The 13,778-nt window shown below is 38.6% G+C and overlaps 1 protein-coding gene across 2 annotated transcripts in view; it reads right to left on the bottom strand.

Annotated features, from left to right (window-relative positions):
- Positions 1 to 3,531: 3,531 nt before the first annotated feature.
- The window catches only part of plppr2b (phospholipid phosphatase related 2b), a 58,980-nt gene continuing 48,733 nt past the window's right edge, over positions 3,532 to 13,778 (bottom strand). The window contains exons 4-8 of one of the 2 annotated variants that reach the window (XM_028461053.1): positions 9,220 to 9,340; positions 8,730 to 8,980; positions 6,405 to 6,581; positions 4,720 to 4,866; positions 3,532 to 4,082 (exon numbers count right to left, since the gene is read on the bottom strand). In XM_028461053.1, coding sequence (XP_028316854.1) covers positions 3,711 to 4,082; positions 4,720 to 4,866; positions 6,405 to 6,581; positions 8,730 to 8,980; positions 9,220 to 9,340 — 1,068 coding nt within the window. In that variant the 3' untranslated portion in view covers positions 3,532 to 3,710. The remainder of the gene's footprint in view (positions 4,083 to 4,719; positions 4,867 to 6,404; positions 6,582 to 8,729; positions 8,981 to 9,219; positions 9,341 to 13,778) is intronic. The other variant, XM_028461062.1, reaches the window with a different exon arrangement.

The following is a 13,778-nucleotide window of genomic DNA, read 5'->3' as shown; positions in this document are numbered from 1 at the left end:
TGTGTGTGTGTGTGTGTCAGTCTTAACAAGAGAGACGAAAAAGACACAAATAGGAAGAGAAAGAGAGAGACAAGCAGGTGCATCACTAATGGATTTTTAAAAAGGTTACGGCGTAGAACTCTTCTTTTCTAATGGGGCTCTGACTGTGCTTGAGAATTAATTTCCGGAAAAGATAATGTTGTCAAGAGAGTGCATAGTTCTCTCTCTCTCTCTTTCTCTCTCTCTCTCTCTCTCTCTCTCTCTCTCTCTCTCTCCCTCTCTCTCTCTCCTCTCCTCTCTTCTCCTCTCTCTCTCCTCTCTCTCCTCTCTCTCTCTCCCTCGCGCTCTCTCTCGCGCTCTCCCCTCTCTCTCTCGTCTCTCTCTCTCTCTCTCTCTCTCCTCTCTCCTCCATCTCTCCTCTCTCGTCTCTCCTTCTCTCGCTCTCTCTCTCTCTCTCTCTCTCTCCTCTCATCTCTCTCTCTCTCTCTCTCTCTCCTCTCTCGCTCCTCTCTCTCTCATTTACTAAACAAACAAAAACTCAAGGAGTACAAAGCAGAGGTGAGAAGAGTTTGAAAACCGTTTATTGAATGAGGAAAACAGAGCTGTATGCGTATTTAGTAGCAGCATAGCCTCACATTACATCAGTGTTTTGTAAACTTTGGGGTTGTGATCCCAGTTGGGGTCGTCTGGGAAATTTGTTAAAAAAAAAAAAATGACTGATTATTAATATATTGTACTTTTCTTAACTATTCTTTTGTTTTTTTTTTCTTCTTAAATAAATAAAATGCACCACAGTCGTGATCAACTGTATTCGATACTTTTAATTTCTCAATATAAATCTAGTGAAAATAAAACGCTGAATACTGATTAAAATATCTCAGCTGGCTCAACTCGTCACTTTGTGCACTAGACCCTGGCTACTCTGTGTTTGTTACCAGTATAACATATATAATATATATATATATATATATATATATAATGGGGGAAAAAAATTGTGACAAAAAAGGGTTGAGAACCGCATTACATGCATGGGTTTGATGGTGAATAAAGCCTATGAAGTCTCATAGAGCTCTATTTGCAGTTTGTCTTTCCCAACATGCATTTTGATTTTCATTTTAATTTCTCTTTGTTAGAAACAGGAGATGGGTAAATAGTGCCTCCTGGTGTCTACAGCTTATTAATGCTGCTTTGTCCCCAAGTCCTTTCCATTTTGTATATCACTGCTGCTTGCTGTATCCTCCTGCACAATGATCGTGATTCGTGTGAGAGCCTGGAAAAATGCACTTTTACAAAGTATTTCATGTATATTCTTAATTAAAGCATGTTAGAAAAAACGCACATAGCAGTTGGTGTATTTTCAGTTTATTTGGTAAATAAATACAAAAAAAAAAACATTCCTTGAACATTTGATTTCAATCACCCACCAGTCACTTCAGACGTTTTACAAAAACAAATCAGAGTCAAGGGTTTTTTAACTCAGGTAACGCACCTTCTGCTATACAGCCATGTTAGCAGGTCTTTGTGAAGGCCTGCAGTTACACACAAACACAAGTGTGTAATAATTATAGCAGCTACTCTGACAGTTAAAGTTAACAAAGCTGATTGCCAAATTAACACTTGCACTGCCATACAATGTGCTCATTATTAACATCAATCTCTCGAACACACACACACACCACACACACACACACACACACACACACAAAAAAAAACCCTAACACCTTTATAGATAGCCTATTGTGTATATAGAGAGATTCCCCGCCTCACTGTCTGTCGAGCTAAGCAGTTCAAATCAGCAAACACACAACCTATGTTGGATTTCACACAATAATCATTTGCACACTTTAACATAAGTTAATGGTTATATATTGGCATAAAGAAGTTTATAACTGTACAAACATACAAAACTCAGAGAGTTTGCCTCTGTTGTACATACTGTTCCCATCCTTCCACATTGTGTTATTACTTTGTTTGATGATTGAAAAGAAGTTGAAAAAAAAAGCAATAGAACAGTACAGATGCAATAAAAACAGCAGCAAATACATTCTACTATACGGCTTTAAAAAAATGTTAAATAAACCTCTCTTCTTTATATTTCCTGTATTCATAATATTCTATAATCGTATATGTTTTTTTGTAGATAACTTGTGTGAAGGGGCACAAAAAAAACAAACAATGTTGCCAAACGTGTTGGAACATCCCTCTAAATTAAGTAGTGATGGGTTTACACAGTGCAATATGTCAAGAAATGGCTCATTTCTGAAGTCAATAGACCCCCAAACTTCAATATATCCTCTTTGTATTTTATGAGCCACTTAAAGTGTATTTAATGGGTTACATAGCTAAACAGTTCATCACTCAATGCAAAGTGAAAGCAAATGAACTAGCTTTTACTCTTTTTTGGACCAATGCGTGTGACTGCACTAAATGTAAGAGGATGGAAGATTTGGGAGTGGGTTCATTTTTTATTTCCAATGTTGGAGCCAACCTTTGAAATGCATAAGGAATAGTAATTGAATTTTAAACCATGGAGAAAAGCCTTGCAAAGAGCTGAAGCTGTTCCAGCTATCCATTCTGTGACTGACCCTATAATTTAATGCATATAACACACAAATTAACTCTATAAAAACACGCTACATTAAAGAAAAATAAACAAAAATTACACAAAAGGCAATAAAATAATCAAAATGACATACAAAAACATAAGATGACTACAAAAATACAAAGATTGACAAAAAAAATACAACAGAAATACACAGAATGACAATAAATTGCAAAATGCAGCACCAAAAAAAGGAAAACAAAAAGACTCCACATACAAAACACACAACAATGCACAAACCATTTGTTCTTTCTTGTGTTAATGCTCTGATTGGTCATTATTAATCCTGACATAAATGTTGGAAATGTGACCCTCATAGGTCAGACAATCACATTTTCTGTGGGCCTCCGCCTGTGATTAAAAGTTTGCCCATCTCTGCAGTAGATTAATATTGGCATATGGAATATAACTAAGTTCCATGTGCATGTTAAGGCAGATGTCCAATACTATACAGTGTGGCTGAAAAACCGTTATTTTGAAAAGAATTAACACATACTTAGAGCCTACAGGGGAACAGACAGTCAGGTCAAAGAGTGAAGCTTCCCATACAATTTTACAGCCTGAACACCAAAAACATTCAGATAATATCATTACACAGCCTCTAAATAGTAAAAACTTTGACTTTTGGGTAAGTCATATCAAAAAGTGTACCTTGTTTCTTTCATGGATGGAATACAGTAAATGATAGTCATACAACAAGCAGAGCTCTAGATTTAGCTCTAACATTTTTATCCGCTCATACGTTTAAAAACCAAATCCAAGATGAACAGTTTTTACTGAAGACGAAAATGGTTCCACTTGTGATTCATCTATAAAAGGTACCGTACTTCTTCTTTAGATAGTTGCTTGGGATCAAAAATACAGCCCCTTGACACGTAGGATTGCCTTTATTCTAGAAAAACTGTCATTATTTTCTTTTGCCCGTTTCAATTTAATGTCCTGAGTGTTACAAAATTGTAGTATGCACAGTTCATGTGTGACTGGATCATTTTCAATCCATTCATCTTCAACACTGCTGAGGACTTTTTTTTTCCTTCTGCTTATAATGAAATATTGAATCATCACCAGTCATTGGAGACCAAGATGATTCTCGTTGGAAAATCAGACATGAGAGCAGGACACGGTATTGCTAAAACAGCTCTGGCTTTGGCAGGTTTTTGAAATTCTGAATCCACACGAGACATATTAGTCCAGCTCTAAGGACAGACCCAACCGTTCCTCCTGCTGGTCCTGAGAAGATGACAAAAGTTTGTGCCAAATATGGTGAGTCAGAGTGAGCTGGCTTGTCTCCTATGATCGGTGGATGTTCAGACCTGGGTGGACTTGACCCGCCTGAGTGGCTGTCTCCTTTGGGTGGGCGCGGCAGGGTAGGGGGAATTCTGTGGGCAGGTCTAGACTGAGCTGGTGAGGGCAAAGACTTGAGGGGTGGAGCACATCGGAGGGCTTTGGGGTGGGAATGGCTGATGGTCATGTTGATTTCAGAATACGGTAGCCCTGGAGTCTGAAAAGGGGAACGTAAGAGCACAAAACATGTAGAAATAAACAACTTGTACCCAATTGGATTCATCAGAACTTTAACATAAGCATTAGTTCAATCCATTTAAAGAGTAACTAAACCCCTGCTTCTCCTGACCTGCCACTAGGAGGGGAATTTTAAATAAAATGCCTTGATTATGGGCGGGACTTCTGGAGCAGTTAAGCTACGCCCAGTCCTATACTATAAAATCTCCAATGAATGATCTATGCTATGCTAACTAGCTACTCATTACTCAATATACCTCTGTTCACTCTTCTGTCAATCTAATCTACTCACCACAGATTGTAGAGCCCCACAGGTGCTAGTTTTTTATAAAAGGGGCGGGGCTAACAGTGCATGTTTGTGATGCAAGATGGTCCCAAAACATCACATGATCTGTTCTCAACCAATAGCAAAAAAAAATTGTAATAGCCTAGTTTCAACCCATAGAGGGCAGTCACTTTGACATTTTACTACAAAATATCACAAATTAAAATACTTGACTAAAATGTTGAGAGTTGGACCAGGATCAATCAACAGCACTAGTTCATACACAAATACATTTGTATACATTGGGTTTAGTTACTCTGATAAATATTTCATCAACCCCCAAAACCCTTACCTGAAGGCCACTTAACTTTTCGAGTGGACTCTCTACACGAGGCAAGCTGAGGAGGGGTATTCCAGTGGGGTGCTCTGGATGCTGTGGAGGTGGAGGAGAAGGCATCGTCGTCTTTGGGGGTTGGAAATAGTTGATCACACATGACACCTGAAAAAGACAACCAAAAAGTGTTAGAGTGAAAGGATGTCATTAACTGCACATCAGAGATGGCAGACTTTTCAACGTGTGAAAGGCTTGAGGTGAGCATGGGAACAGAGGAGTGACAGAATAAAGAGATAAAAGAAATAGTAGGAATAAAGAATGGATAGCTGGAGGAAAAGTAGAGCGATCTATAGACTGTGGGATGCACCAAGGGGACATCTTTGATCACTGACTGTAATAGCAACTCTCGACTACAGGTCCAAAACCAGGAGATACTCTTTAGGTGCACTGTGTACGTATAAAAGACCTTGGCAGGGAGAAAAGAATGGCTTCCAGCACATACCGTACTTACTTCAAGCCCTAATCATCATCTTCCCACTACCTCCTCAGCACTCAACTTCACATCGGCAGCATCCTTTAACAATTCAGCTGTCACAATGGTGTCCTACAAACTGCCAAATGAGGTGAGAGCTACTCTATGTCAAAGATTACAAGCGACTCGAAATCTGTTTACTGTCAAGACCACGGAAGCTGGAATTAATACACTCCTCAATGATGTTATATTGTCCTGATTTATTTTTGCTGAATAATAACTTGTGATAAATTGAGACAGTTTGTACAACCCAGAGAGAAATAAAAACCTCTTTATAGGAATACCCTTGCTTTCCATCAGGTTTCCAAAACAAATATGGTTGTCACTGTTCTTTAGCTAACAATTATCTGCTCACTTTTATCCAAAACTTTGCTAATAAGTAAGTAAATGATCAGCCCACAGTTGACTTAACTTGCTCTTTTGTAAATCATTCCATTATTAATTTACTGCTAACTTTTTTCTCTGATGGCAGTATTCACTGATACCACACTGATAGGTTTGTTCACTGCTTAGTTTGACTTGTATCTGCTCTACTTACATTTACAAACTTACAACTGTTTACTTATTTATGAATAACTTGGTTTTCTTGCCGGCCAAAAACCGACTTGCTCAAACTCATTGTTCACTGGTTTATCATTTTAGCCTATCCACTTCTTACACCATACGCTATTCTAGTGCTATTGTAGCTATTTGAATCACTCAGTGGTTGGCAGTAAGTAAGCCACTTTATTCACTTCTCTGTATTCGGATGCAGTTCACTAAATTTGTCTCTAATGTAGTGATTACAGTACCTTGTTTGCTCTTGGCCATACGAGCTTACTGCAACCATGTCTGCTATACTTCAATTCTTGATTCTTTTTAACTGTTTACCTCCCTTGCATATTTGTTGGCAAAAACATTAACCTATTGATTTTGCTTTCTTTCGAGTAACATTTCTATTACTTACAGCAAAAACTTTTTTGCTTGTTCAATGCTCTCCTTTCGCTAATTTGCTCACTTGGTTATCTACCTCACACAACAAAAAGATAAAATAAAATCCAAAACATTAAACAACAAAAATAACTAAAAAAGAATATATTTGAAGAACAAATGTGCCATGCAAACTGAAATATGATCAATGGTCCAATGTGCTGAGTGATATTCCCACTTCCAACCACTGGCCTTCAATTACCAGAAAGGCAGCGATGGCGCCTCCTGTCACAAATCCAGCAACTACATCGTTCCAGTGGTTCCTATGCTCGGTGACCCTCACCACCCCCACCAGCACTGCCAGGGATAGGAGCACCAGACACAGAGTGGGCTTTGTCAGTCTGGTCCCTTTAGTCTGGAACACTAGCGTCACGTACATCTGCAAGGCAAGGATAAAGTTACAATTAAAAGAAAAGAAAAAAACAATGACAGAATGAATGAATTGATACATATATTGATATATAGCCTACTCAGGTAGAAGTACTGCTACTTGATTAAAATTGTACTCAATTTTCCAAGTAAGTCATACATAAAATACTCAAGTACATGTAATAAGTCGCTCAATTAAATAGTACTCAAAGTAAAAGTTACTAGTTATTTTTGTTTATTGTTGGGAATAAATCTTGCCACGATTCCCTTGCATACAGTAAACATCTCATGTATAAACTTAAAAAGGAATTGCAGAATTGGAACTTAAAGCTGCAATATGTAATTTTTTTGTGTGCGTTATTTGGTAAAAACCTATAATCTTCTTTGAGCATATTGAAATTCAAAGTGTTCTGAGTGGACAGTGAATCTCTTCTCCTGGCTCTGTAAATGAGCTTTAGAAATACAGGAGTGTCACCCTGGTCTTCAGCCAATCAGAGATCTTTCTACCAACAGAGCGATCCATGAGCTGCTTTAAGCGTCACTATTGGCTGCTCAAGCTATTTGTCAAAAGTCTATGCGCGTTCTCGCTCTGAGAATAGGGACAGTCCCATGGCATTATATTCCAGCTGAAGTCTCAAACGTGGCTTTTGGCACCGCGGTTACATGGCAAAGCAAGTGGAAAAAAGAAGACAGTGGTGGCGAAGCAACAGAATAAAGGCACGGGCCGTGTTCAGGAGGAACAGAGTCCGCAAAGGTTCCTCTGACTCAGTACGCAGCGGAGTGCACACGATCCGCTTTCAGTGCGTGCGCAGTCTGCCCCGAGTCAGAGAGCGATAGTGATAACAGATGGAATAAATAGCTTGTAAAACTAAGAGAAACGTTATCCAATGAGACAGAGAACACACCCATTTAATTTGCAGTGTGGTGTGTGTCTGCTCTGATCAGCTAGGATCAGGAGGCGGAGGAGTGGCTCTGAGCATCTAGTTACCGTCCTCACAGCAGTGAGTAATAACTGCATTCATGTCTCTAAAACATCAGAAAACTCTCCAATAAAACAAGATAAAGTCCCTACATTTGTTACTAGTCTCTACAGAGAAAACAGTCGCAAAGAGCTCCACAGTTATGCACGTGCACGCAAGCGTTCCCAAGAAGACAGGTGAGTTTTTCAGGAGGGGAGGTGGGAGTGTGGAGCACCTCACGATTCTACATATTGCAGCTTTAATTCATTTTCCACAAAGGCATCTGTATAAAGTAAAATATTTTTAAAAATAAAATAATGCCAATAAATTCAATTCAAGTATATCTAAATGTATGAACTGTAAAACTGAGAAAACAGCCAGTCAATGTTAGTTTTGGCACAGTGCATTACGTTTAATCTGATTGGTTGGCTATGATGCATTTGATTGTTGTCTGGTCATTTAATTTTTTGTAATTTCACAATGTCCATTGATCATTTTAAAATGAAAAATAACAATTTACTCAGTAAGGGTTGGGTGTAGAAATGCAATGAATTTCTTTCAAAACACACTTAAGTACATTTAGAAATGTACTCAAAAAAGTACAAGTACCCATAAAAGCAACTCAATTACAGTAACGTGAGTACCTGTAATCCGTTACTTTCACCTCTGTATTTATTTATTTAAAAAAAAAACAAAAACCAAGTTCGAATAGCCTCAAAAAACCACAAGAGGGCGCACTTTGCATAGTTTTTCTTTTAAACAAGGGTTCGTCTTTTTTAGTGTGAGGCTTTCTAATACAATTTATGAACTTTACAAAAAAGATGATTCTACAAAACAATGCGTCTAATAAAATGTGTTTCTTTTTGTTTCTTTAAAACACCATAAGTATTCATGTTAAAAACCTTATTTATTAATGTTGAAATTGCATTAATAATAATAACTATTTCCTGAAGCACAACAACGTTATTAATAATTAACATTGCTGAATACAACTTATATATGTATACTCTATATCACTTTACTTTGTGTCTTGTAAATTGTTGTTTAGTCAACGTAACTCTAAAAGTGTCTTACGTTGAATTTACAATGACCAGTGTGTTTTTAGTAAATGAATGGCCATCTTATGGTTAAAAACTATGTACAGCCTGTCACATTAGATTCTCCTTCTTAAAGTCTCTGCCCAATATCTGCGTACGTACAACAGTGTAGACTGCAGAATAAAAGCTGAGGGCAGCATCTTTGGAGGGGAAGGATTTGCGGGCAGACACCACCAGGTATGGGTTCCCTGTGCACGCTCGGCGTTCTGTGATGTACTGCATTGGAGACTGACAGCCCAACGCTGTGTAGTTTGGCTTGCAAGCAGTCAGGAAGTGAGGCGTCTGGTTTCCTGTCACCACTTGACCAGCATTTGCAAAGATGGTGGTGGTGAAGAGGCCAAAGGAGTACACACCTGAACAGAAACAAGAAAAAAAAACAGAGATAAAGTATAAAGAAAATGGGCAAATCACTGCTTCTGTTCAGATATTAGCTTGTGAATAGCCAGAAGACATCCACCAAAGATGTGGGTTTGTTTAGTCCTGCCCTTTTACTTTTCAACAAAAATAATACATTTTGTCAGTAAAAAGTAGTAATGAGTCCCAAAGTGCAAAAGCTCCATTAGTCAAAATCTGATTTTTAGATTGTACTGACCCAGAAAACGTACGATCCTACGGAGGAGAGGGTTGAAGTAACAGCAGTCAGCCGTCACTATGGTCTTCTCCTGAGCTCCTTCCGTCTTCACAAAGAAGCTGGTCACTTCACCGATTAAAATCTGGAACAGGGGATGGGGGACATGTCAAATGAGTGAATAATGCAGGACCCAGTGAGGAGACTTCTGTTTAGTGTGTTACTGTTTATTCAGCTTTACAAAGACTAAAAACATTTTCCCCATTTTTTTTTTTCTTTTCCATTTATTAGTTTTTTTCGAGCAGGGACAAGAAAACAAAAAAAAACAAAAGGAACAAAAAAAATGTGTACAAGGAAACGCCAATAGAGAAAAACAATCAGAGATGTTCAAAATAATATATAAGATCCATGCAAACTTATAATTGCAATAATATGTCTGCTCAAAAGGGAGTGTGAAAGAGAAAAACTTATTGAATCCCACCCCCATTTCTTAATCATACAACTTTCACCATATTGCTTCTGTTTCTTTGGACTTCGATCCATTACAATCCAATCCAACTTTATTTATAAAGCACTTTAAAAACCCAGGAAGAGGGGCACAAAGTGCTGTACAAAGTGACAAAAGTGCACACACTACAAGACAAACAATAAAACAAAATAAAATATAAAATAACAGTGTACATAAAACCAATGCAATTTTTAAAAAAAAACATACGCCAAAGTAAAAAGATGCGTTTTTAAAAGAGATTTAAAAACAGGCAGAGATGAAGCCTCTCTGATATGAAGTGGCAGAGCATTCCACAGCTTCTTGAAATACACAATAAGTACTTAACAGAATAGGGAAAAAATGATAATAACCATATATAATCATAATAACTAATAATCAGTAACTTAAGATATACAAGAACACAATGCAAAATACCAACAATGGTAACAAGTTTCATTCAGTTCAATTCACATTTAAAGACAACACTAACCATAGATGTAATTGGCCTATTCATTGCATTATGCCCTGTCCTCACTGTACTGGGACCAGATCATATATTTATAAAGTGACTAGAAACTCTGAATGCTTTGGCATTGCTTTTGTTGTGAATACAGGCTGTCCCATAATTTCACTCCACATACAGACGGACAAAAATTCTTCCTGGTGCTTCCAATCTTGGGTATTATAAAATTTCCAAAGCCCCTGGTACCATGAGTGTTCTCATTGAAATGGATCTAATGACCTTGAAGGAGGTAACTAAGTCAAAGGTACCTAACATATACATTTTTTTTATTCAATCAAAGATAGAACTTACACAATAGAAGATTCCATTAAATTCTGGAGGGGATCCAGATCAATATACTGATTCTGGATCACTTTCAAAAAACAAAGAACCTCTATCTCTCAGCAATGACGGAATTTCAAAAACTCATATCTCGGTTTAACCTTGTCTGCAAGATGGATTCTCCTGGTGTTCACAAACACCAGAATCCATCTTGTGCTGTTCCAGCCTTTGCCTTTTCAAACCGAACCTAACCAATTCAAACCAATCATGAGGCAGTGTTGTGGTTTAGGACGAGATATCCGGATGTATCGAAGGCAAAAGCGCCGAAGCAAAACTGGCACATGCACAGTTGTAGGGAGAGGAACTAGCTGAGCTACCGCTATTAGCATAGCTCTGAATCAAAATAGAAAAATGTCGATGCAGGAGGATGAGCGTGCCCTTAACTCGCATACTCGTGTTGCAAAAATGGCAAAAGTCACTCAACGACATAATGACCACAGCATTACTATCCCAAAAGAAAGTTTTCACCAGTGGAGCCTTGTTGTTGTTGTAGCAGCGTCTCTGCGGCGCATGCCGATGACGACATCATCATTTGTTACCATGTGATTGGCTAAAACAAATCATGGTGGACAGGAGCTTCGCTCAATCAGCTTCAAGCATTCTGTTCATGTCCCTCCCTGATTCCGAAAGGATTCAGAAGACACAGACCCAGATCGATGTGGAGAACTCGAGTTATGCTGCGTTCACACTGGATGCGTCACGAAATGTCCATGCGTCCAGATTACATACAAAGTCAATAGATAGATGCGTCCCAGATGTGAAATCTTTCCTGTGCTGCGGTGTGGTTCGATCCGCACATCAAGTGCGTTGGCCGTGCGAGCGCACTCCCAATTTTACGCATATATATTCGCAAGAGTTGAAAATATTGAACTCCTGTGACTGCTTCGCATGATGAAAGCCAATCAGAGTCTTTGTTGACGATGACGTCAGGCCGTCAACACGGACACCGGTCTGTTCACCCATTCAACCATGAAGTAGAAGCTGCGTGTGACCACCTGGAGCTGTATGACACGGCCTTTATAACCGGGACTGGACTAGGGAGGATTTGACGTGGAGGAGAATCAGCGAGGAGGTGGTAGAAGCAGGTAAAAGTTCTCTCTGTAGTTTTCATCTTTGAAAGTCAGCACTAAGCACTAAGCTAGGATAGCATTAGCTGCTAATCACACCGACTTTTTTCACTGGTGGTTTATGTTTATGAGAGGAGAAAAAGGAGCACAGCTCCTCGCTTCAGCAGGCAGTGAAATCCTCCGAGTTGCATGTATCGCTGGTGGGCGGTGCTTCCCTTCAGACGTGCATATGAAGCGAATGGGGACATTTTCTTATCCTGCGGAACTTGCAGAACGTTTCGTGCGGCAGAAATGCTTTCGGTGTGAACACAGCATTAGAGGCAGCGCTACACATCAAACTGGCTCTTGCCAGATTAATCTCGGTTCCTATTAAACCGATCTTTATGAAATTTGACTTAGATACGTTGGGTTTATTCCTCAATTACCTCACCGAGTTTCATCTGGATCAGACCCGGATTGCGCAATTCAATGCACCCTTTTACAAAAATGGGGGTGTCATTACATTTGGACCTATGCATCGTTATTAATGGGGTTATACATTTCTTCCAAGCCTTTAAAGTGTGAATAATTCTCGTACCATGATCAGGACCAATGATGCACATATGTCAATATCTATAGCAAAGGGGATATTTGGTGCTTAGCGGAGGTTTTCTCTCTCTCTCTCTCTCTCTCTCTGCATTTGGCTGATTCTCATTCCATGTAGGATAGCTCCAACATCCAGTCTGATGCCATTAGTGGGAGTATGATGACCTCCTTGTTGTAAGACCGTAAGGCTTTTCAGCTTCCTCTTTTTCTCTTCCTTTTTAGGACAACAATCCAAAACTAAATTCATTTTTTTTCTTTAGAAAATAAAATAAATCGCTCATAATCAGCTTGTCAACAAAAATCTGTTGTTTTTTTTTACCATTACAACATATTTCAGCACTAATTAAAAAGCTCACACACTAACCGTCTCACAGCCAGGAGTAAAGATGCAGCAACAATCTTAAAACAAAGACAAATCAACAAAACTATGGAATGAAATTGACTAACCACTATGTAACATTGTGCACAATGAAACAGTCCAATCTGAGTACCTCTGCTGACACAGACAAAGATCTATGTAGATTACATGCTCATGCAATTTGCATGGAGGACCAGTAATGTAATTTTGCATATTAGGGCTGAAACTCATATTTTAATAATGTTATGGACCAAAAAAAAAAAAAAAAAAAACACGTAATCAATGGAATGTATAGTAAGGCTTGCTGAATGCAGGGATCTGATCCATGCTATATCTTCTGACAGCTGCAAACCTGTAGAGGCCCTGCTTTTATAAACATTGAAGCTTAGTGACAAAAGATAGATTTGCCAAAGTCACAGTAGTTACACATACACTCAATGATAGATAGATAGATAGATAGATAGATAGATAGATAGATAGATAGATAGATAGATAGATAGATAGATAGATAGATAGATAGATAGATCTTTATTAATTCCTTGGAAAGGCCCCCTCAGGGAAATAAAGATTCCAGCAGCATTAAGAAAACAGCAAACAGGGTCAGGATAAGATAAAAATATACAGAAATAAATGAACAAAGTGCTCAGTATATTAATAAATAAACAAGGTGCTTCTAGTCTGTAATAAAGAGCGATAATGTACTGCTAGTAAAAAAATTAAAAATGTAGTTGGCCTTAATTTATTAAGAGCCATCACTAGGAAAATGAAAGATTAAATCAACCAAGAGATGAGTCAGCACTGAGGTCTTTAACCTGCTGGCTTTCATTCACTCCATCCCAACACCAGTCAAAGCAGACACATAAAGTAAGAAGTCCGATTTTTCATTTTATTAAAAGCACACCGTGGACTTTTTGACCTAAAGAGTTGACCCATATGAGTTATTTTAAATGATTCCTCAGGCCAATATACAGCACTTGACAGTATCAATGCTCCGAGCGGGGCTTCCCTCTTAAAATACCGACCATGTAAGTTCGGAGAGATGGACCGTCTTTGGCCAGGTCATGTGATTTGAAGAATGCCTGGAGACTTTACGGCAGTCACGTGACCACAGGCTCTGATATATATAGCTCCCACATGACGCCACAACATGCGGGCATTTCCCGACCCGGTGCCATTGTTGTGGGCAGCTGAAACGAGTTTAGCCTCTGTTTACAGCCAAAAGAGCACAATATGGTAGTTTTG

This window comes from Gouania willdenowi, chromosome 1, assembly GCF_900634775.1.
Source record: "Gouania willdenowi chromosome 1, fGouWil2.1, whole genome shotgun sequence".
In the NCBI taxonomy this organism is placed as follows: domain Eukaryota; kingdom Metazoa; phylum Chordata; class Actinopteri; order Blenniiformes; family Gobiesocidae; genus Gouania; species Gouania willdenowi.
The sequence above is the reverse complement of the archived record's forward strand: the minus strand, read 5'-3'. Positions and strand labels throughout refer to the sequence as shown.